Here is a 24,809-nt window from a genome sequence, read left to right as displayed (position 1 = left end):
ATCCCAAACAGAAAGGATACAAAACAGGAGCTGGTTCAAAACCTGGATTCGTTTCAGTCATAGAATTCAGAAGCTGTCATAGTATCATAAGTTTAGCTGGCGGCAGTTTTAATGGGGCATAGGTTGGAGTCGAGCTTTCAGGAGAGTCCAGAGTCGGAGTCAAACATTTCAACTCCATGGCTCTAGTTTTAATGATTTTTCAATTAAAACTTATTGAAATTCCAAATCTTCAGCTGATTTTATTCATATTTAACACATAAATCTTTTTTTTCAGATGCAAAAATACAGAGTTTGTAAAATGCGATTTTTTACAACGTTTTTATACATAAATTTTCTTGACCCTTGAAAATTATAATAGCAAATGTATTCCACAGTTCTGTTACGATGTATTAAATGTAGAATATTTCTCTCCATCATTCAAAGCAATCGAAACCTTGTGAGGGGGTGAAAACAAAAAAGGAGATTTACGGCAGTATGCAAAAATACATTGATCGAAAAAAATAAATTTGTCTCCTTGCCATCAAAAATGAAGATATAAATAGAAACAACAAAAACATATTTTCTCTTCAAAAAAATAAATAAAAACAAATTTTTCAAAGATTGTATTTTTACCTGCCATATTTTGGAATCGCGACTACTTTTCCTGCAAACCAATTTGTAAATCCATTTATTTTACATCATCATTTCTTCTCGAAGGGAAAAGTATAATGCTTTGTATGGAACGAAAATCAAAACAAATTCCGGTGCCCTCGATCCCCCTTTTTTTTTATGCATTTTCCATCCGACAATTTCGTTTCATCTTTTTTCACTCTTGGTTAGTCAAATGAAAATATATATATATAAAAAAAAGAGAAATTTCTTTTATTTTTTTATATCGGGCAATTTGGCGGTGGAATGTTCGGAAGTGTAACAGCTTCTTGGCGAGACCATTCCCAAGCATTGACTTTTCAATTATTTCTTTCCCGCTATTTGACAAGTAGCCCTCCTTTTTATCGCAAAACAAAAACAAATTCCTCATCTAGGCTAAGGAAAAAAAAAGGCCCCTTTTTTCTTTAGATGTAATGGGAATAGTTAAAGAAGTTTTGGCGAAGTAGTTTTGGCGATGCTTACCCAATTGCGTGCCTTGTGGTTTATGGAGCCAATTGTTTCCTATTTATTATTATTTTTTTTTTTGGCCTCATCCCTTCCGTGGATGGAAATGTTATTTTTGATGACCATAGCAGATGTTTTTTTATCTAATGCGAAGATGTTGAATTGTGTCAGCTTGGGGGTAATGGACATGTTTTTATGAAGCTGCCTCTTTTGTTACTGAGGTGTTAGCGTTTCTTGGACGGAAAACTATTTCTCCAGACTTCATTACGTTTCTGAAATATGAAGTTTTTATCTCTATCCCCCCTCTCCTTCCTCCTTCTATTCCTTTTGAAAGGAGTTTATAAATTCTTTATCGTATTTGGTTCCGCACGAAAGAATGTTATTGCCACTTTAATAAAAGCTATTAAGTTTCTGCGCTTTTTAAATTGTAAAACGGAATAGGGTATTTAATTTTTCTTTTTATTATTTTATTTATTTCTTAAGAAAGTGGTTAAATTATGGTATTGTTAACTTTTTTTTAGTGTTTTTGATAATAAGTTTTGAATTTATATGTCGTTGACTTATTGGAAAATCCGGTTCCTTGATGTAAATGAATTGATACTTGGAAAGAGTGCATGGTAGTTTCATCCATTTATCTTCCTTGTAAGCGACTATATTATTGATGTTCCAAACTCCCTAAAATCTTCAGAAAAAGAATATTTTTAAATCGAAGTACAGAGAAAGTCGTAAGTGAAAATAGTAGGCATAAAGTTCATTCAAAGTTCAGTAGTTCATTCAAAGCGTTCGAATTGGAAACTTTAGCACGAAATCTTATGACCATAATTTCGAAATGAATACATAAAAATTCGAAAATATTCAAATTAAGATAAAACGTAAGTCAATTGGATTAACTGTGGTGCCAAGATGTTTTATACGACTAACAACGTTTCAACAAAATATTAGTGTTTCACGCAAATATATTTTTGGTGCCAGTACAGTCAATCCAAAATAAATAATTAGTAACTTTAGTACGAATTCTTATGAATATAATTTCGAGATGAATACATGAAAATTCGAAAAGAATAACATAAAGATAAAACATAAGTCAATCAGATTAACTGTGGTGCCACGATGTTTTATACGATTAACAATGTTTCAACAAAATGTAAGTGTTTCATGCAAATATATTTTTGGTGCCAGTACAATCATTCCAAAATAAATAATTAGTAACTTTATTACGAATTCTTATGAATATAATTTCGAGATGAATACATGAAAATTCGAAAAGAATAACATAAAGATAAAACATAAGTCAATCAGATTAACTGTGGTGCCAAGATGTTTTATACGATTAACAATGTTACAACAAAATATAAGTGTTTCATGCGAATATATTTTTGGTGTCAGTACAATCATTCCAAAATAAATAATTAGTAACTTTAGTACGAATTCTTATGAATATAATTTCGAGATGAATACATGAAAATTCGAAAAGAATAACATAAAGATAAAACATAAGTCAATCAGATTAACTGTGGTGCCACGATGTTTTACACAATTAACAATGTTTCAACAAAATATAAGTGTTTCATGCGAATATATTTTTAGTTCTCTTAGAAAAGGAATATTTTTAGTTGGAAGCCAAGAGCGAAGACAGTAGTAGGTAAAACAGTTCATTCAAGGCGTGTGAATAGGTAACCTTAGCAACCAAAAAGGTGCACCTGTCAGAGTGGATCAGAGCATAGCAGCGAACCTCAATTACGGGGGATGTCAAGCCCCGCAGTAAAAGCTTCTTGTAATATGCCGGGCTTCCTTCTGGAACGTTTTTTTATACTTTTCTTTTGTTCTTTTCTTGACATCTTCCCTGTTTTTGATTCGCTAGAGGTGATTGGGCCGGGGTAAGGGAGAGAAGAAACTTTCACGAAATATTTCCATCCACGCATGCTGAGGAGATCAAAATTTCAGATATTTTGACAGGTTTCTTAACCGCGGTTACAACTAAGCTGGAAGGGAAACACAGAAGTTCAATTTCAATCATTCCAAAATAGGAGTATTTCCTGGAATGGGGAATGAATCTACGGAATAAATTGAAATGACACCCATGAATAAATTACGCAGCTAATCGGACATATATAAGCAAAATGTTCAAATTTTTAAAAAAAATTTAAAATGTTACAAAATTTATAATTCATGTATTTTCTCCTAAGCATGAGAAAGGTAAATATTCAGTTTGATAAAATTGTAATCGTTTTTTTTTCTCCTTCAGATTCTAAGTATATTAAATTTGTATTCCGTGCAATAAAATTTATCATACAGAATTGATAATTTCAATAATAATATTAAATTGTGAGAAAACTACTCAAATAGAAAAATAAAGGTTGCCTCTCCTTTTTTTAAAGAAATATTTTAAAAAAAATGGTTAAACTTGCCAGAAAATGAAGATTTCCAGAAGAAAAAAATCCTTAAAAAAAACCTGTTTATTAAAATATTAGCTAAATCCAAATAAATCGGACAAATAATTCGAACCCGAGTCTTCAACCCAGGTTTAAAGTGATGATGACCTTCCTAGTTTATAAAGCGTTGCTTATAAGGGCAACACGAAACAAACAAACAATGCTATTTTTTTGTATTAAAGAAAGCAAAAAATATTGTACTAACTGTCATAAACCAAAAACGTAATTGTTAAAGATTTTTAAAAAAAAATCAGAAATCAGGACAAGCATATTATAATTTTACATGAAATTTTAAACTGAGAGAGATATACAAAAGTTGAGACAAATAGATCCAAATAACCCTGAATTACGATAAGCAAAAATTTAGATAAGACTTTGGGGCTGGGACGACGACGTTGACATAAAAAAATATTTTGTTTAAGCCTGAAAATTCGTAATTTTCAAAATTTATTTTTGAGAACAAAATTCTAAATAATCTTGGAGATAACTTTTCCCCCAAACCGTAAGGGCTCAGAAGAGCGGAAAAGATTTTTCTTTATTATTTAAACATAATCTGTTATTAAATAATATAACTAAATAGATTACAAATATTTCAGTACAGGAACAAACAAACGATCAAAACGAAAAGCTTATAAAACTACGAGGAAAAAACAAACATCAGAAAGAGAAAACATAAATAATAAAAAAATAAAAATATTTTGAGCCTTTACAAAAAAATGTAAGAGGTTATAAAAACGTCTCACAAATAGAAAAGAAACGCAGAAAAAATATTAACGTTTTTACACAACGGTAGTTTTTGACATAACACTTTAATTGAACAAGATATAAAAATATTAAAAAAAACTTGTATGTAAGAATAAAATGCTTTGTGATATTTTAAAAAAAACACAAGATAATTAGATAAAGTTCTAGCTCTTGCTCAATACTTTTTATCCACAGCAAACCCCTTTTTAAAATTTTAATCCAGCCCTTTTATACGTAGCACTATTAGAAAACCATTTTTCTTTTGAGACTAATGATTGGATGGTTGTTCTTTTGTTTTTAATGGGAGGAAAAAAAAACAAGGAATGCAGGGTAAATTTTAGCTAAATATCAAGGGGGAAATATACTAAGATATAGACTTTTCTAGTAGCTTTAATTAATTTAGAAGCAAAGGTCTTAACAATCAATTAGCATATTAATTAGCTAAAACGAAACTCTCGTGTTTACTTAAATCTTTAGACAGCAATCAATTTATGCAAACTAAACACTACTTTAACACTTAAATACCTAAGGTCGGAAACAGAATATTAATTGAAACGGTGAACAAATTTTATTTTATAGTAGTTTTTTTTATTTATAACAATTGCTATTATTAGTCCCGAAAATCAACATAATAAGGCCGAAATGAATAATTAAGCAGTACTATATACTGCATGAGAGAAAAGATTTTGATATTTTGTTAAATTCGCAAAAACGTAATTAAAATGAAATGATAGTATCATAAAAAAGGTACTTCATAAAGGTTTTTTTAATCATTTCTAATGGCAGATTACAAAGACAACTGTAGACTAAACAACGACAAAACAGAAAAAAACAATAAAATAACAATAAACAAACAACAATCTACGGCTAAGTCTATAGGTGGTGAACTCTTACTATGAGAGGTCATATTTAAATTAGGCAGAGATAAAGCATAGCTGTATAAGGTGGTATACCAATAAATGTGACTTTAGAAAAATTATTATAGCTTTAAATATGCATATAGAAATAATGCAAAATAATTAAGTCATTTATTTAAACAAAAATTTACAAAATAAAGTATTTTTGCATAAACAAAAGGCTAATAGCTTATTATAAAATTAATCTTTAACAATTTCTTTTAATAAACAACTTCATATATTTCTTTAATACGGCTTTAAATAAAAAAAATAATCAAGTAGATGTATTTTCAATAAAACCTACTGTCGAGATTCAACTTTTAAATTTAAATACTTATGTTCCTTATGAGTCAAATAGTGTTTACTTGCATTCCACTTTTTCCCCTTCAAAGTAGTCAATACTGTATTGCACAGTAAAAACATCGTTTTATCGTTCACAGAATTAAAGAAATAATCTCCCACGTTGCCTTAAATGTTCCATTTTCTTCATTTTTTTTTATTCACTAACAATTTGTTATAATGGTGCAAAAACGAATATAAAATAGCAATTTTAAGAAAACGTACACTTACTAAAAATACAACAAAACAGCGTATCAGTAAAATATCAGAATACATAAAACAATAATAAGAATTTCACAATGCCAATAGCAATCCCGAGACTCTGTTACTAGCATGCCCAGATAACTACAAATTATTAACTCCGCAACGTAAAGGAAATGCTGAGAGGAGCTGGACAGAGGAAAAAAAGTAGGTACTGTTTGCCTCTCAGAAAAGTCACCGTCACTGTGTCTGGTGAGTGGCAGTCTCTATAGCAACAGGGTTAGCGTATTTCTAGGAATATTTTGTCATGGCCAAAAATAAGAACAAAACAGAAGAATTTCTATTGTTGGACTTTCATACTGAAAAGTGCGTCAGAATGGCAATAATTCAAGACTATGAAAGACTGGTAGAGCTGCAACACAGCAGCATTTTAATTCAGGTAATGCTCAATAGATTCTAATAATGTTCAAAATGTCGTAATCTATAAAACTAAATATTTAAATATATTATGTAATTCAAGAGCTGGAGGCTGCAGAAGAAACTACGGAGAACGCACGCTCTACAACTTCAGTTTAGTCCATAGAATTTGTGACTAGCCTGTCAAAGAGATCCAACACTAAGTGCATGGGCAACACTTATTACTTAACACTAAACATACCATAGCCGGTCAAATGACCGTTTAAGAACTTATGCATCGAAAATGAGCATATCAACTTATCGCTTTTGCACATTTGATTTCATGATTTTTTCTAACAATTATATACAGTTAATATTCTATTACTATTTTGTTGTATTTTATTTGTTTCGAATAACACTTGTCGTATACCTATTTCTACCACAACCGGTCATTTGACCGGGAGAACAATTTATTGTTTTACAAGGTTATCGGATCAGAAATTGTGATGTAATGAATGTTCAACGTACTGCATTCGATTAGTTGCACATTTCTGCGAAAACTGTTGTGTAATTAGTTCATTCAGAATAACTGTGGATTCAAATTTCAAACAAGTATCTAAAATTTTAAGATTGATATTTTTGTGTAAGAAAAAGTGACAAAAACTAAAAGTTTTGGAAAGTAGCTTATAGATTCTTATTAACGTCAGACATGCCAAATAGGATATTGTAACGACAATAAAACCATCAAAATTTGTTCGAAATGTGAAAAATATGTTTGAGGTAAAAGTACAACGGTGTGTGTAAAAAATGCTTTGAGCAATGGATTAAAAATTCTTATTTTTTGTGCTTGTAATACATAAAAATTGGCAATATACAATTTTGTTTAATTATAATAAAGTTTTTTTTGTTTATTTCCTTACCAACATCATGCATTCAATCAAGAAACATGAAGTCCGGCCAATTAACCGGCAATGGTAGAAATAGGTTATATATTAAGTGTTGGTATGTTTAGTGTTAAAGAAAACACTATAAATGTATGATCTGAATTTACTTTTAACCATGATTTCTTAAGAAATGGTTAATTAACGAAAATCCTTTTATTTATTTTTCATTTTAAAAATGATTAAAAGCAAAATTAAATTTGATAAGAAGCTAAAACTTACTGGGACACCCTCTTGAAACCACGTGATGATAGGAGGTGGTTCTCCTTGAGCTGAACATTCTAATCGAACTACGGAGCCCCAAGTAACATTGTATATACTTCGACTACCTTTTAATTTTGCAGGTTCTGAAAAGAAATAAAAAATTTAAATTATTATCCTATGAAAATATATATAAAGGGAAAGATATGAATGACTTGTACTTCAAACAATGAGGTAATTAGAAGTGATAAAATGAAATGAAGATTTTAAAAACTACGCTTTTTTAATGTATGAAAAAAAAGGAAATTAATTTGGTTTTTGTCAGGTAAAAACGAAAAGCGTAAGGCGTATCACTTATGACATATGTGTGGAGAAAGTTTTTTAAGAATAATACTCCCCCCCCCCGTGTTTTATTTTATTTTTGATCTGACATAACCGAATTACCTTCTTTTGAACAATCTGAATCTTGATCAATTACTATCTAAAGTCAATAATTATAGCTTTTCAAGCACCAATTTACAAGTGCCAGAATTGATCAAATTTTCTAAAACAAAATTTCAGGGACTATAAATTTCTAGTCGTATCTAAAAATATAACACTTTTGGCTAAGGTGACCAGACCTACGGTGACCCTAATTTCAGTGATTGTCCTCAAAACCTTTAAAACTTTCTGATGCCAAAAAATGCTTCCAAATTTTAAAATGTGTCCTCAAATGTTCTCGTTTCTTTTCCAAAACATGCGTTTTTTTTTTGTTTTTTTTTTACATAAAATGAAATATCAAAGGAAAAAAATAGAGATATGTTAAAAAAAAAAAAGATAGTTTTGTCTTATAGTGAATACTAACGTAAATAACCAAACTAAAATAACAGATGAAAATGCAATACTAGCCTTAAAATAATTTAAAAAATTTATAAATAATTTTTAATTTTACAGAATATTAAATGATATTTCAAAACTGCTTAAAAACAAAATCAAATTTGAAGATGATGGTTCTGCACCTGATATTAGTTATCAATTTTAAAAAAAATCTTAGTTGCAAAGATAAGTTAATATCTTCCATAAATATATAGTGTTTTCAAATCGAGAAATTTTTCGAAGACGCTCTGCTGATCTGTCCTCAAATCATGGTTTATATAAATCTGCTCACTTTACTTTTGGCAGCTTATGGAAGGTATACAGATAAAAACACAACTTCAAATGCTTCAGATCGATTTTAAACATCAACACTTGAAAGGAAAAAAAAATCCATTATGCAATGTTACTAGAGTTTCAGATAAAATATTAATATAAACGAGATTATATTCACCTTTTCAGAAAATAAATTAAAATCCTAGTACATTAGAAATCACGAAGGCGTGGAATTATTATTTTTTCTCAGCATTAAAACCCGCGGCAATCTTTAATCTCTAGGCTCAAAATGGCAATTAAAATTCCTGAATAAGCCGCGTAATAGAAGAGTGAATCGATTTTAATGATAGGGGGACCTCAAAGTAATTAAAAATATTCTATGGGGATTCATTCAGGCCTATAGTTTCACTACTAATTTGGGGAGAAAAACTGGATTAAATTAAAAATAAATTAGATATAAGCGGCAAAGGGAAATGCTTTGAGTACCCAAGAATACTAGAAACGTTAAGTGTTTCTACTCAGCATTTTGGGATGTATCAAAAAGTATGCGATGAGGAAGCACAAAATGGGTTTTATAATTGTTGAGAATTTTTTTTTCCATAGATAAACGGCTTTTAATCGCCTGTAAAAATTCTTCGTCTAACATTCATTAATTTGGGATACTATCGATTTTTTCCGTCGAACAAGACGATGAGTTATTGTTTCTTTTTTGCTAGACAACACAAATTTTGTTGCAGTCAAAACAAATGAAAAATAAGAAGGAAAAAAAAAACGACTGTGGGGTTTAAAATTTGTTTAATGTATTGTTCTCTTTGTAAAAGAAGAAATTTACCGATTTATGTAAATTTTAATGGTTAGTATTAATTAAAAAAAAATTTTACATATTTTTTTGCTAGGCCATTTATTTTTCTTTTGAATTTCTCCCAGATTTTTATGTTTTGTTAATAATTGAACAATAGCATTTAAAAACATCTTATTTCGCAAATGACACATCGAGACAGGTGTCATAGTAGAACAAATCTCACACAAGGCTTTAAAACTTTCAAAACAAAAGTGCTAACTATATTCAATCAATTGAGCAATAGATGGCAGCACATCTAAATGAAGCAGAAATTAGCGTTATCGTATTAACAGCAAAGCCAATATATTATAATGGGTGTTTCACGCTTCCTACAGATTTAAGATCACGTAGATAGCTAGTCATCTTCACAAGGCCAATGAAGTGGTTAATGACAAGGACATGTTTTACTTATGTTATTAAACAAAACATTGAAAATATTTATTACACATAATATTAGATAAAAATTTTTTATAAACACCATATTTTGTTCAAAAAAATTACCTTCACAAGCATGATCATATTTTCTATACATACAGGGTGATTTAATACGGCAGATACAAAACTGGAAGGTAGGTAGTGTACATCATAATGAATATGAATAGCTTAGCAGGAAATGTCACTGTACGTCGCCAGAGGCATTTCCCTATTATGGAGCTGCTGTTCGTGCGCATTTGTCGAACAAGCACTTCTATTTATCCAAATTCGCTTACTTTTATGATGATTTTACATTTGCTAGTTACTTATTGCTAAAAATTGCATTCAAATAGTCTAAGAAACATATGTTATGGATAGTTGATATCACAATAGAAAATCGCGTAGTGCCCCGGGATCGGGGGACTCATAAAAAACAGGGTTAAGTAAAAAACTCAATCTTCTAAATCGTATAAAGTCAGTATTATATAAAAATTGAATCGAGCATAAAATTGAAATCCTACCAACAATATTTCCACAAAAAATTTTAAGCTCTATGAGTAATTTATTTCACGGGATAATTAAATATTTTCGGCAGCAATAGAAAAACGGGAGAATTGAACGGCAGAAGTTGAATTCGGCTGTAAAAAGTTCTAACACACCATAACACCAAAATCAATAAATTCTATCCAACCAAAAACACATCTCGTCGTATCTACAATACTTCCGAATCTTTATCGGTAATAAACGAGGAACCAGAACAAAAGAAAAGCTTCTTTTAGTCCAAAGAATGCTTTGGGACAATGAACAGACATCATGTGAGGGGACTCCTTTAAGCTCCGGAAAACAAGCCTGTCGGAATCCCATCATCCTTTTCTTCGTTCCCGAGACGGTGACCCCCACCAACACAGAGCCTTAAAGATTCCATTTTTTTTCTTCTCCAGAATTCATTTCCGCAGGCGGATGATATTGACGTATATATCTTGCCAAAGACGAACGCAATAAAATCCGATGTAAAAGTGACCAGATGCCGCGACTGCTCCAAGGATGGATTTGAACACAAAAAAGCAGCGGAGGCAATTTCTTTTCAAAAATATATTTCCACCCACATTGAAAAGGGCATTTTGAGAAGAGTTCTTGAGCAGATTCAATACAAGGAAACATTTTCTTCCACAGGATGGAAGATCGAATTATTTCAATAACTTCCAACGAATCTTTAAACAGTTGCCGCCATTATTGCTTATGAAACTATCTCAGTAAGCAGTGACAGTGAAAAAATTTGATTCAAAAACAGAACACTTCCAGCTTATCTTTTAACATTTGCTGTCAATATTGAAACAGAACTATCTTAGCAAACAGTTATAATGAAAAAATTGGTGATTAATTTGATTCAAAAACTTCCAAAGGACTTGCTGCCAATGTTGCTAATGAAACTATCTGAGTAAGCGGTTAGAGTGAAAAATTAAATAACTAATTTGATTCAAAAACAGATAACTTCTATTGGATCTTTTAACATTAACATTTGCTGCCATTACTGCTTATGTAACTATCTCAGTAAGCAGTGACAGTGAAAAAAAAAAGTAGTGATTAATTTGATTCAAAAACAGAACACTTCTAGCGTATCTTTTAACATTTGCCGTCAATATTGCAAATAAAACTATCTCAGCAAACAGTTATAATAAAAAAAATAGGTGATTAATTTGATTCAAAAACTTCCAAAGGACTTGCTACCTATGTTGCTAATGAAACAATCTGAGTAAGCGGTTACAGTGAAAAATTAAATAATTAATTTGATTCAAAAAGAGATAACTTCTATTGGATCTTTTAACATTTACTGCCATTGTTACTTATGAAACTATCTCAATAAGCAGTTGCAGCGATAAACCAGTTAATTAATTGGTGGAGAAAAAAACAGAAAACGAAGTACATAAAATGCAGAGCTAGTAAAAAATAGATTACTTTTATAAAGCAAACAAATTTTATTTTTAATGTAAATTTTATACTTTACAGATTTATGCACACACTCAATATGGGGAAAATATTTAATTTGCTTTGGTACTATTTAATGGTTTAGAAATAAATTCTCAAAAATGGGTAGACATTTTTGTACACATAAACAAAAAGTAGTAATGTCAGAAGCTATAAAGTAGAGATGAGTAAGTATCATTTCTTAGGTATCAGTTATAAAAATTGATATTTATATAACTGAGTATCAGTTACAAAGTTACATTTTACATAGTTACATTTTTAACCAGATTATCAGTGTAATTAAGACATTTTGGACGGAGGTGATAAATTAAAAAGCAAAGATTTCATTGTTTTTATTTGATCTAATTTTAATGCCTTTTTATTCGCTCACAATGCAGATTAAGGAATAGTATTAATCTTAAAATCAAACAGTTGATTTAAGTCAAAACCATAAACATTTTGTTAAAAAAAATGTATGAAATAATTTCAAAAAACTGAAGCGGAAAGATCGTAAATTTAGAATTTATATTATGTTAAAAACTAACAGATACTTTCAAAGCGTCCGAAAGCAAAAAATGAACAATACATATTTTAACTAACTTAACTAGAAGCGCACTCATTTAAGACCAACTTATATTTATGAGTTATTTATCATAAATAGTGTGAATTGAAATTTTCAAAACCGCTATAAGATAAACAGATCTATTTGAAAATATTATTGAACGGTAACAGTTTTATCTAAACAATTTTGTGCAATTAAATAAGCAGAAATCAAAGTAAAACACGTAAATGTAAGTGATTCATTCACATTGCGATTCAATTTTTATATTATTAACCTTGAACTATAGCGTTTTTAATGAATGGCAGCACAAATGTGCCTCCCAATGAGGCGAACCATGTGGTTCAAATCCCAGCCATGGCTGGTCGATACGAATTCCACACCCGGCTTGCACGGCACTGACCACAGTGCTGACGTAAAATATCCTCAGACAGATAATGGGAATACGGGTTAGTTCCAATAAAAAGTCCTCCACGAAGACAAATTTCTCTCAATACTTGATCTAAGAGTTCCCTTGTCTTCAAGATAGAAACTTTAAAAGTTACGAAAAAGATAGCTTTGGTATAATTAGAGAACAAAAATAAATATAATAATCTACACATGAAAAATATAAGGTTTTGTCCCAAACTTCGGAAACAAAACTGAGAATGAAAAATAGAATCCGAATTCGAAAAAAATAAACGCATGAGATTGAATTTTACCGTAGCTACATTAAAGCATTCGCATAATACCGTACACCTGGACTACTTATATTGAAATACTTTTATAAGTTGCGAAAAAGATAGCTCTAGGAAAGATACAAAACTTTAAAAGTTACGAAAAAGATAGCTCTGAAATTAATAGGGAACAAAAATAAATATGATAATCTATGCATGATAAATACAAAGTTTTGTTCCCAAACTTCGAAAAACGTAACTGAGATTGAAAAATTGTATCAAAAATGAAAAAATAAATAAAATAAGAGAGAAAAAATAACGTTTCCTTATATCATAATACTTCTGTAAATTAAAATTGAATTTAAAAAATAACAACACATTTTTTTTTTAAAATCTGCAAAAACAAAATGGGGAGGAGGGATTTTAAAATAAATGATTAAAATTATTCTCTCTTTTCCATTTGTTAATTATTCTTTAAAAAGTAATATTTATTTTGAGTAAAAGTTTAAAAAAAACTTTTTTTATTTAGATTTTAATACCAATTTTTTTTAAATTTAATTTGAAACGCGTTTTCATTTTCAAATGTGTTGTAACACTTAAAATAATTCTATGGTCAATTGAGTCTTTTTCTATGATAAAAAAAAAATTTAAATAAATAAATGAAAAAAGCAATGCTTAACAAAATCTTTCTGAATCAAAACTGAAAATCAAATGCATTTAAGAAAAAAATATAAGCTTGAAAATTAAATATGTCAAGAAATCCATACGTCCAAAAAATAGTAAATAATTCTTTTTTTTTTTTAAGTACAGTATTCCAAATATCAAATTTCGAAAAGTACACACACGTTTATATATGAAAGCAAATATTTTTTTTTCCGATATCGAAGTTTGTATGGTCGCAACGAATAGATGAAAAAAAAATTGTTCCATTCGACCTTCCCTACCCCCCTATGGATTTTCAATCAGATTTGAATCGAAAAAGAACGCCAAAGAGGCGGAAGAGGATTTTGAAAAGGAATGGAAATTTAAGAAGCAAAAGACGATTCTGAAAATGTAGGACAAAAAAGTGATTTTTGCGTAAATATATTCAATTGACAAACGGCATAAGATGAAATGCAAATGCCAATGGTATAAGGAAAAAAACCCGTTCAAGATCTCGCAACATAAGTTGTAATAAAAAAAATATTCTTTGGGGATGGCTCAAATTTTATATCGCTAGATAGCTTGACCACTAGAGTAAAAGGCCTTCTTGAAAGCGCATCGAGTTTCGTTTGCACGATAGCCCGAGTAAAAATAGGAATTTCGGATTGAAGATTTCTATCGCATACAAAGTGGCGCAATCTAGATGTGAAAAAAATAATAATACTAAAATAATAAAATGAAGAGTTAGTCTCTGGCTGTGAGTCTTTATTTATAACACCAGAGCCGTTTGTGCTATTGTACTGAAATTCGGACAGCGGCTGCAAGGCCTAATTTTAGTTCCCTATCCAAATAAGGAATTTTCTCTTGTTGTTGTTGTCGTATGCCATTAAGGCATGAAGTGAGATTTTTCTTGTTTTCCAGAAGCGCCATCTATGGCCAAAAATTCGACTTCTGCTACACCCATACGTCACACCCGTTTATATGACGAACCTATTCATATATCCATTCATTCATAGATCATAATTCATAGATGATCTGAACCAGAGAACGATGAAACTCTAATTCAGTATCCCCAGAGGAATAATTGTTATAGGAACACGGAGGAATTCGTGATCCGACAGATTTAACGTGCACCAGTTACTATTTACTACACATAAAGTCTTAGGCCGGCGAGATTCGAACCAGTCTAGTGCCCTGCCTACCAGGCTATCCCGACCGATTTTTCTCACTGATTTAGGATTAGCGATTTTTATAAATTAAACTGCAAACTATTCTTTTTTTATGTGTTACAAAAGATAAAACCAGTGATGTTTTCAAGCTTACAGCTCTATTTTGTAAAAACAACGTTCATTGCACATTCTTAATTATATTTGATTAGTTAAGTCAGATTAGATCAAACTTCAACTTTGATGGCATGCGTGAGCTACGTCAGCGACTTAGCAATTCTAAAGCTATTTGAAACGACGGGTTCATTTAGTTAAATGTTACGCTTTTGAAAGGAGCTTCTATAAAATAAAAAAAAATTTAAAACCAAAGGTTAGTGAAATTAAAAAAAAAATTTATTTAGGTAATAAAGGCAAAATTAATAGAGAAAGGTATTTATTTGTTTGGGGGAACTGTAAAAATTCGTCATACTATCATTGGTAGTATGATATATTAGTATGGTAATTAGTGCTGTTTTAATAAGTAACGAATAAGCTAATATAGAGATTTAAGGGATAAATATTAGAGAAAATTACTCGATTGAGGTCAATTAAGACTACTATTAGTTGGGTATGAAAAACAGCATTATATCAAATAATACTTAATATATATATATATATATTTTAAATTCCGATTTATCTCATTGGTCATTTTATTTGCTTAATTATTTTTTCGCATCGTACTAAAAATGGGTATGCAGCCAATAAATTAAGTTTAAAAAAATTATTAAAAAAAAAAAAGGATTGTGAAAATTTGGTTTATTGCTTTTACCGCCAGAGGTAAAAAGTGACATAAACTTCTTTAAAAGCAAATCAAAGCTTCTTATATAGTTAGAAACCTTATACAAAACCTACTTAAACTATCATCACCGTGTTTAACGCGATACTTTTAGTTGAAAAATAGATAATTTCAAAATAAAATCAATCTAGATTTTTTTCGAATATGCTTGAAAATGCAAGTAGTTGCTCTGAGAAAATGTTTAAATTAAATATATTACAACCTTTGCTTGAAAATAAATGCAAAGCACATTAAATCTGAATTATAAAATTTGCAGCTATTAATGTAACTTCATCACATCTGCAGAAATCTAAAATCATACAAAAACAAAATTTGTAAAATTTACAAAAGTGAATATCTTTAAAAAAATCAGTATAGTACACTGCTGGACAATTGCTAAGGACGGATAACACTATCATCCATAGCAACCACAAAATGAAGGGAAGGAAAATTAGAATAAATGCGGCATATAGTAAGAAGGGGTATGCGTATGTAAATTTTTTTGTCCACGTTTGTTCATCACGTGATAGCGATGATAAGAGCTTTAAAGGTTTTGACGCGCTGTGGAGAGTTGTTGTTGCAAGTCAAATTTTTACAGGAAAGATTTAGTTGACGAACTTGAAATTTTCGGCATGTCTTCCCGATATTACTTAGATGATTTTAAGCGTGGCCGAATTATTGGAAAGATCGAAGAAGGGCGAAAAATAAGAGACGTTGCCAGGGAGTTCGACATCGCTGACGGTGTTGTTTAACGGCTGTGGAAATCTTTTAAAACTACTGGAATGTGTAGTAAGCGGCAAGGGGGAGGTCGTGTTAGAAGTAAGACGCCTGCTGAAGACAGATACATCGTCCTATCAGTAAAAAGGAACAGGGGCACCACAGCTCAGCAGGTGGCAAATCAGTTTCTTGCTACCACAGGAAAGCAGATCTCCCGAAAAACTGTTGCCAGACGTTTGAGGGGAGGAGGACTATACACCCGCAGACCTGTTGTGTGCGTCCCATTGACCAGACAGCACCTACTGCACGTTTGCAATGGTGTCGTGAGCATCACAATTGGACTGAACAGGACTGGGCATGCGTACTCTTCTCAGATGAGAGTAGGTTCAGTATGTCATCGGACTGTAGACGCCAACTGATCTGGCGCGAGAGTGGTACTGGTTATCGTCCAGAAAATATTCAGGAAAGGGACCGATATCCGACATGCAGGGTCATGGTGTGGGCCAGCATCATGATCAATGGCCGCACGCGCCTACATGTGGTTGCGAATGGGACTATGACGGGCCAACGATACTTTGATGAAGTTCTACTTCCTCATGTTCGTCTTTTCCGTGGTGCTGTCGGTGATAAATTTGTTTTTATGGGCGACAACGCAACATGTCATCGAACACTCGCTGTTCAGAATTGTTTAGACAGTGAGGGTATTCAACGCCTCGTATGGCCATCACGTTCTCTAGATCTAAACCACATTGAAAATGTTTGAGATGCTTTGGGGAGGCAATTTGCTGGTTGAAACTATCCTCCGACAAACAAGAACACCCTCATCCGTGCACTGACAGAGGAATGGGATAAATTGCCTCAACAGCTGCTGGATAATGTTGTGCGAAGTATGATACGACCTGTAGAATGTTGCATCACACTCCACGGTGGACATATCCCGTACTGACACATTTCTTCAAGTTGCCTGCTGACATTTAAATGCATTGTTCTATTATTTCGTACGCAGCATCAAATAAACATTTTTTTTCTTTCAGATGTTTCATAGCTTTTGTACTTTCCAGAACAATGAATGTTCTTTATTCTAATGTCTGAACAGTGTGGCAACTATACTTTATCCTACTAGGTCTCATGTCTCGCTTAATGTTATGCTTCATTGCAATTTGTGATCCGTCCTTAGCAATTGTCCAGCAGTGTAATTGAAACAGAAGACGTGCCTTTTTGAAATAATAAGTTCCTCAAAAAATAAGTGTAAATATTTTGAAACTATAACAGGAAGAGCAAAAATAACAGAAAATTGATATGATATGTAAAAGAAAATGCGTTCTGTTTCAAACTTCATGCTTTAAAAAGACTCTATATTTATCCTTAAAAATTAGAAACTCATAACAAGATTCATGCGAACAAAAACTAAATATTTGTTTTACACCAAAAAAACAAGCGTATTTATGAGTCTTCGTTACCACAAAGTCCTAAAATTACTCAGCGCAAAACATTATCTGAAGTATAAACAGATGGGAAGGGATAAAAGTTGTTTACAGCCTAAAATTGTTTTTTCTTCATCAAAATAATCCGATGAGTGAAATAATCAATAACTCATAAATTATGACGAAATATGCGTACAGTGCGCAAAAAGAAAAAGTTATACTCTGAATAACTTTCGAGTTAATGATTGGATCTTAAAGTTATAGGACTCAATCTTAATGACTCGATGGGGTGATTTAAAATATGCTAAACAGTCATTGCAGACGATATTTCAAGTTACGAAATCAAACACAAAAACACACTTTCGGTGAATAAACATATCTTTTTTTCGACAGATTCGAAATTATGATCCCCCCCTCAAAAAAAAAATAGGGGGTAGTAATAAGGTTCCGATAGTTAGGCAGAAGAGCAGTCCTAAGTTTCGTCCCTTAATTTTAATTTTTGCGTATTTCGCCGTATCTCGAGAACTTTTTAAACAAATTGAAAAGTTTTGGCGCACGATTATAAAATTCGTTCATCCAAAGATAATTCCATGCAAGGTATAACTTTTAGTAAATATTTATTATTTTTTATCATTTTATTTAATTCGAAATCATTTGGTCGAAAATTTTGAATTGTAAGATGTACGATTTTTTACATTATTTTAAATAACAAAATTTTACACGACGAAATACAAAATTTGAGCGAAATCGCTTGAATAGTTCCTGAGAAATCGAATTTTAAATATACGACATTTTTAATAACTTGTTTCCTCAGGAACTATTTAACCGATTTCGCTCAAATTTTGTATTTTACCATGTAAAACTAATTTCTTCAAAGTAATATAAATAATTTTATACCTTACAAATCAAAAAATTTTCGATCATTATTAAATCAAATAATAAAAAATAATAAATACATTCTAAAATTTCTTTTTATATGGAGTTATTTTTGGATAAACGAATCTTATATTTGTGAACAAAAATTTTTCAATTAGCTTAAGAAGTTCTTGAAATATAGCGAAATACGCAAAATAAAAGTAATGACGGAAAATAGGATTTTTACTTAGTTATGTGTGGTTTAAAAGAAAATAAACAATTAAATTTAAAAAAAGGAAATTAAAAAGGAACTACAAAGTAAAATTTCCAACAAAAAAAAGAGAGAAAAAATTCATTGCATTTTATGCTAGTTTATCCATTTAAGATTATCGTACCGAAATACTGAATTGATTTTCGAAAAATTTTTTAAGTTACAACGTAATGTGTCGCAGTGTGAAATGTGTGAACAAGTAAATTTGTGCACTCAGTTGAATTTGTTTTGATAGGCGGATTTTCTCACTTCTATCAAAACTTTTTTTGTAAAATACTATCATTTTAAGTATTTAATTGAAATAGTTTGTTTAAATTATGCGAGAAAAAGAAGAAACGATACTTTCAATATCAATAGTCGAAATTGCAACTTATTCAGTTGCAATAATTTTTAATGGAGGTTGCAAGGAATTATTGACAGTTTTGGAGCAATTGGGAGTATATGTAGGCCCCAGCAGTTAAGCATAGGCTCAAAAGGCAACTGACTGCAAAATTTCGGCTGCTACTCTGAAAACATATTAGGCGTCACATATGAAGGTAGATCGAAATTAAAAGGGCTAGGACTAGCACTTACAGACTGCTGAAAATGATGGAAACGAAGAATCTTATAGACTCGGTATGGATGCATTATAGTTGGTTGCAAAATTTTATAAATTTAGGTGGATTATTGATGACAAGACTTTAACGGCAATTTGCTCTCTTACTTGCTGTATCTCTAACTAGTACACTTTTAAACTAATTTACTCCAACTCTTGACGCGATGTTCAAAATAAAAATAGATTTTGTTACACGTAAGGATTTTTTTGACTAATGAAGACATGGCCCTATAAAATATATATACTTGATTTTTTTGACACAATGTTAACAATAAGTATAGTTTTTGTTACACGTAAGGATTTTTTTTTGGAACAATGAATACATGGCCCTATAAAAATATATATATTTGACTTTTTTAACACAATATTTACAATAAGTATAGTTTTTGTTACACGTAAGGATTTTTTTGACACAATGTTCATAATAAGTATAGTTACTGTTACACGTAGGTATTTTTTTAGTTAGGTTAACTGGTTCTGAGTAATCTACGATAATGAAACTTATTTTAAGTTATTTTTTATTTTTTTTCCCTTCAAAACACGGCCATTTTGTGAAAACAATTTATTTTTTAAAAGTCATCTGTGCAACGAAAACAATATTTATGTAGTTTAAAAAAATCAGAACGGATTTAAATTAGGATTATTGTTTTTTCAACTTATGAGTACAGTAAGTTATAGAAAATTTAAAAAAAAACCACACCCTCACTGTTGCCTGATGTCGGCGATTTGCTGAGAACTTGTCTTACGAGTTCACTGTGAGATTTGCCGATAGCGTACTGACATTATTTTTGAGAAATGAAGGCTTATTTATCTCAGTTTGAAAACTAAATATTTATATATTTACTGTCTATTTATTTCTGAGGATTTAAAGTAATTAAAGCTATTCATAGATCTCTGGCAACGGATTTAAAACTACCCGATTCGCTGTAGCATTTTGTACAAAGCTTACAAATTATTAGGAGAAACGAGTGATTATCCGTTCACTTAGAGATTTAATTCCATAACTTAATTTAATTAGTTTGGCTTGAACATTACTGATTTCGTAAATTGAGTATGATAATAGTACTAAATCTATGTAAGAGTCTTATCGCAGTAATTGGTAAACGCTCCAAAAGATCTCATATTAATCCATCCAGGACATACTGGGCACTATATTGGAAAACGTATTCTGAGTGTTATTAGTTTATTGACTAACTACTCGTCCAACTGTTAACTGAATTATTATGACTGATTATCATTATGTAGAAAATACTAAGCACACGAAACATGTATTAGAGGTAGGATGACATATAACATCAAACGGATGACTACAATGTTTGTGCCTAAACTGATCAGTGAAATATTAATACAAATGACATGTCAATCTCAGCGAAGATAATTAATTCAATAACTATGCTACGCCTACCAACATTTCAAAGTTAAATTTAAAGTTACCCCCTAACTTAATATGTAAACGATTTCGAAGGGAAAACCACTTATGCGTAGAAAATTGTTAAGAGTTTAAATGACTACTAACTAAAAATGGTAGTCATTTAAACTAATTTTATCTTTCTTCTGATACATTATTACTAAATTCTTTGAAAAAATTTAAATACTTCGAAAGAACTAAATAAAATGTTTAATAATAAAAATTCGGCCATTTATAAAACTAGTTGGAAGTTCGGGAAAATATTATTTTTATATGGTTTTTAAAAACAACGACAAAGATTAAAATAGATTTTGGAATGGAATGGTTATCTCATTTTAAAACAGTTATAACAACTGAGCCAATTCTGAGTTTACAACTATCAAAGTTCAACTTCGTAGTCTCGTAATTTTAAACCCCAACCCAGAGGACAAGGGTCAAGCTTTGGGGCAAACTAGCCTTCGTGGATGACTTTTTCGTGGAGCTAACCTGCATTTGCGTAACATGAAGAGGAAAACCACGAAAACCAGCCACGGTTTACTTAGCGGCAAAGGGACTCTTATCCATGATCCGTTTACTACTGAGGATATTTTACGTCAGCACTGTGATTGGTGCGAGTAGCGACCACCCATTTCTGGGATTCGAACCTGGGTTACTTCATTGACAGACGAGCGCTCTATCCATTAAGCCACCAAAGCTCGTGGTTATCTCCTTTTATAACCATTGTTGAACAGTGGACCCAATTTTGAATTTACGACTACCATTGTTCAATTTCACAGAATTTTGAACCTAATCCTGAAGACAAGGGGACTCCTAGATAAAGTATTGGGAGAAATTTGCCTTTGTAGAGGATTTTTTGACAGCATTTGCGTTACATGAAGGGGAAATTACGAAAACCACTTACGAATAGCTTGACGGAAGGCGGATTCAAATCCATGATCCATCTACCACTGAGGATATTTTACAGTAGTTGGAGCAGTATTCGCATCTACCAGTCATCGTTGAGACTCGAACCCGGGTCACCTCATTGGGAGGCGAGCGCTCTATCCCATAAGCAACCACGGCTCTATGTTTATCTAATTCTCCATTTCCTCGCATAAAACCAAGCTAAAATTGGGGATATATTATGTTTTTCCAGGCAGCCCATTGTTACTGACACAGCACAACTAATCACCTTTAAAAAAAGTTTCAAAAAAGGCGGCGATCGATATAAGGCCATGAGATACCAACTCTTCCATCTTGTTAACTCATTACATTAGCCATCTACCACGCTTTCTTGCGGATTCTAATTTACTACATTCTAAATGGCTTGCATCGGAGAAGCTTAGGCATGTTGGCACATTGTAAAATAGAAATTGCCATTTGATTGGGGTCGAGAAAGCATGCCATATGGCATGTCCCCTGATTTAACCAAAAAATTCAAGGCGAAGCTCGAACACCACCAGGGTTTTTCATTTTGTCAAGCAACTTGGCATGTGAGAGCTAACACGAGTTTCTTGAGCATAAACAAATTGTGGTTTCTTTCTTCCTACATTCAAACTATCACGTGACTCGTGGAGAGCTCTTGGAAAGTAAGTCCTCTTAAGATTTTCCCAAAATCAAGGGTGCCTTAGGCCTATGGACACATTTTTTGAAAAAAAATAGGCAAATTTAGACTGTTTATAGTCATCAATGAGACGGCGTACATAAAAGATGTTCCATGCGACAACATTCGAGATCAAATCAGAGAGCTTCCAAATAACTAGATGCTTTAACAACCGCCCTAGAGAGAAATATAAGAGTTATGAATTATTTTTTAAAAAAGGCTTCATTAATTACCCCTGCAACAAGTTAATGGCCTCAACGAATATATTCATTCAACTGAAATTCATTTAACCGAAATATTTATTCCATTTCATTTTACAAAAGCAATTTAAACGAGGTTCCGAATAAAAATTTGAGAAGTTTGAAATACGCCATTCTGAAATCAGTAAAATAAAAAATTTTCATAAGCCTGTTTGATTACAAGACATACAAAGCGCGAGAAGATTCCTGAATACACACAGTTAAAAGCATCATCCTTTTCCAAAAATATAGATATCTTTATTTTTCCACGAAAATAGAGATGGAAACTGGAGAAGAAGAAAGAAAGAGAGGAAGAAAACGATACAACGAATACAGCCAAGTTAGAAGGAAAAGAAGCGGTGGGGTGGTAGAAAAAGCACTCAAAATATTTATCTGAAAGCATGAGAATAACAAACATATTCCGCATACAGTGAAATGTAGTTATAAAAATTCCAGTTTGGAAAAATCTAGCAATATATGCTTGTATTCACGGATATTTTATGTTTGAGATTGAATAGCAGCTGAATCTTTTTTTTTTCTCGTCTCTGGAGAGGCCATAGATTTCAGATGGTCTTAACCAGAAAAAATATTCTTTCCCCACCCCTAGTTTAAAAGGGGTTTATACTTAAATATCAAAACTTCTACCACCCCTTTTTCAGAAATAGCGGATAACATATTACTTCCCATTTCGACTTATTTAATTTTTAAAGTAAATAAAAATTTAAAGTTATCGGAATTTAAATAATGGAATAGAACAAAAGTTTGACGTGGTCATAGAAATTTATTACAAAAGTGATGCGGATTTTGATTCTCGTCATAAGTCTGAAAAAAATAATTTTATTCATTAAAGTCTACTTGAAAAATTTAACTTTATAAAATTTTTTTTTATTTCATTACTGGTGGAATACCCGTTCTTCGTAAGGGATGGCGGAAAAGTTAATAACCAATAAATCGTTATTCATAAACACTACGAAATCATGCACAAAACTAAAAAGCATATACCGACACAATTAAGTTTAAACATATCATTTTTATCAATCGCAAACGTGATTTTTTGATTAAAAAAATGAGAAAATACGATATACGAAGCGCAACCTTAAATCTCGTAAAAAGGAATGATTTTAAATCATTTGAATCAAGTATTAAATCGCGTTTTCGAAAAAGACACCATTTTTGAAGCGGATTTTCTCATTTTTTAGCAAGAGTTTTAAAAAAAAAAACAGAGATGGTGACAAACTTTCAGCGAGCTGCGTTCGAGTGTATATACACCGAAGAGTCATTACATTATGACCACCCTGCTAATAACATGTAGGACCACCTTTAGCCCTCAAAACTGCTAGCACCCGCCGTGGCATTGATTCCACAAGGTGCTGATAGGTAGTCTGAGGTATCTGGTACCAAGCGCTCACCAACTGGTCCAGCAATTCCTTCACATTGCGAGGGGGTAGCGTGGCAGCACAAATTTGGTTTTGTAAGTAGGACCACAAATGCTCTATTGGATTTAGGTCAGGTGAATTTGGGGGCCAAGACATGACTTGAAAGTCACTGGAATGTTCCTCGCCGATTCTACCCTTATGACATGGTGCATTATCCTGTTGGTAAACACCCCCCCCCCCGCAGGAAAAACTGTTGCCATGAATGGGTGAACCTGGTCTGCAACTATGTTCAAGTAGCATACAGGGATTGTTCTATGAGGATTATGGGTCCTAATGTGCCCCAAGAAAACATTGTTCCTGGGCGAGAAACCATGAAAACCTGGACGAGCCCATTGTTATAGATGGAGGGTGGTCATAATGTAATGGTTCTTCAGTGTATATGTTACCGTTAATGACCAAAATAAAGGTTTTTTTTTATAGCCAAAACTTTTACTAGCAATTTCGGAGTTACAGAATAATTTAAAATAAACACAAGATGGCTGTGATTGAATTTAAAATTTACTTCGATGAAAAGTTTTTTTTTTTTAAATTCCAAACTAATATGAATTTTAGAATCAATTCTTCTTCTCTAACACAACAATACTATTACTATGCATTTAACTGTTAGATGGTTTAGAAATTTCTAAAAAAAAAAAAACCTTTGTTTTGAGTAAACAAATAACCCTCTCCTCGCTTTTACTGGTTTGACTAATTATTTGCTCTTCGAATGTCGAACTATTTTTTACTTCATTTTTGACAAAGATTCTGAAAAATATGTACAAAAGGCGGTGATTGAGACAGGGCCCTGTATATTTCTTTTTACTTATTTCAAAATCAGAAACATAATAAACTCACAGTTTGATTGAATTAAAATAT

The 24,809-nt window shown here is 31.5% G+C and overlaps 1 protein-coding gene across 2 annotated transcripts in view; it reads right to left on the bottom strand.

The window, feature by feature from the left end:
- Positions 1 to 24,809, bottom strand: part of LOC107456337 (tyrosine-protein kinase transmembrane receptor Ror2) — a 239,832-nt gene that overhangs the window by 39,520 nt on the left and 175,503 nt on the right. For both annotated transcript variants that reach the window (XM_043039181.3, XM_087160306.1), the window contains one exon: positions 7,264 to 7,388. In XM_043039181.3, coding sequence (XP_042895115.2) covers positions 7,264 to 7,388 — 125 coding nt within the window. The remainder of the gene's footprint in view (positions 1 to 7,263; positions 7,389 to 24,809) is intronic.

This window comes from Parasteatoda tepidariorum, chromosome 1 (genome assembly GCF_982258835.1).
Source record: "Parasteatoda tepidariorum strain Cologne lab strain chromosome 1, Ptep-v5.0, whole genome shotgun sequence".
NCBI lineage: Eukaryota > Metazoa > Arthropoda > Arachnida > Araneae > Theridiidae > Parasteatoda > Parasteatoda tepidariorum.
Note: the sequence above shows the minus strand (reverse complement) of the source record. Positions and strands in the feature narration are given on the sequence as shown.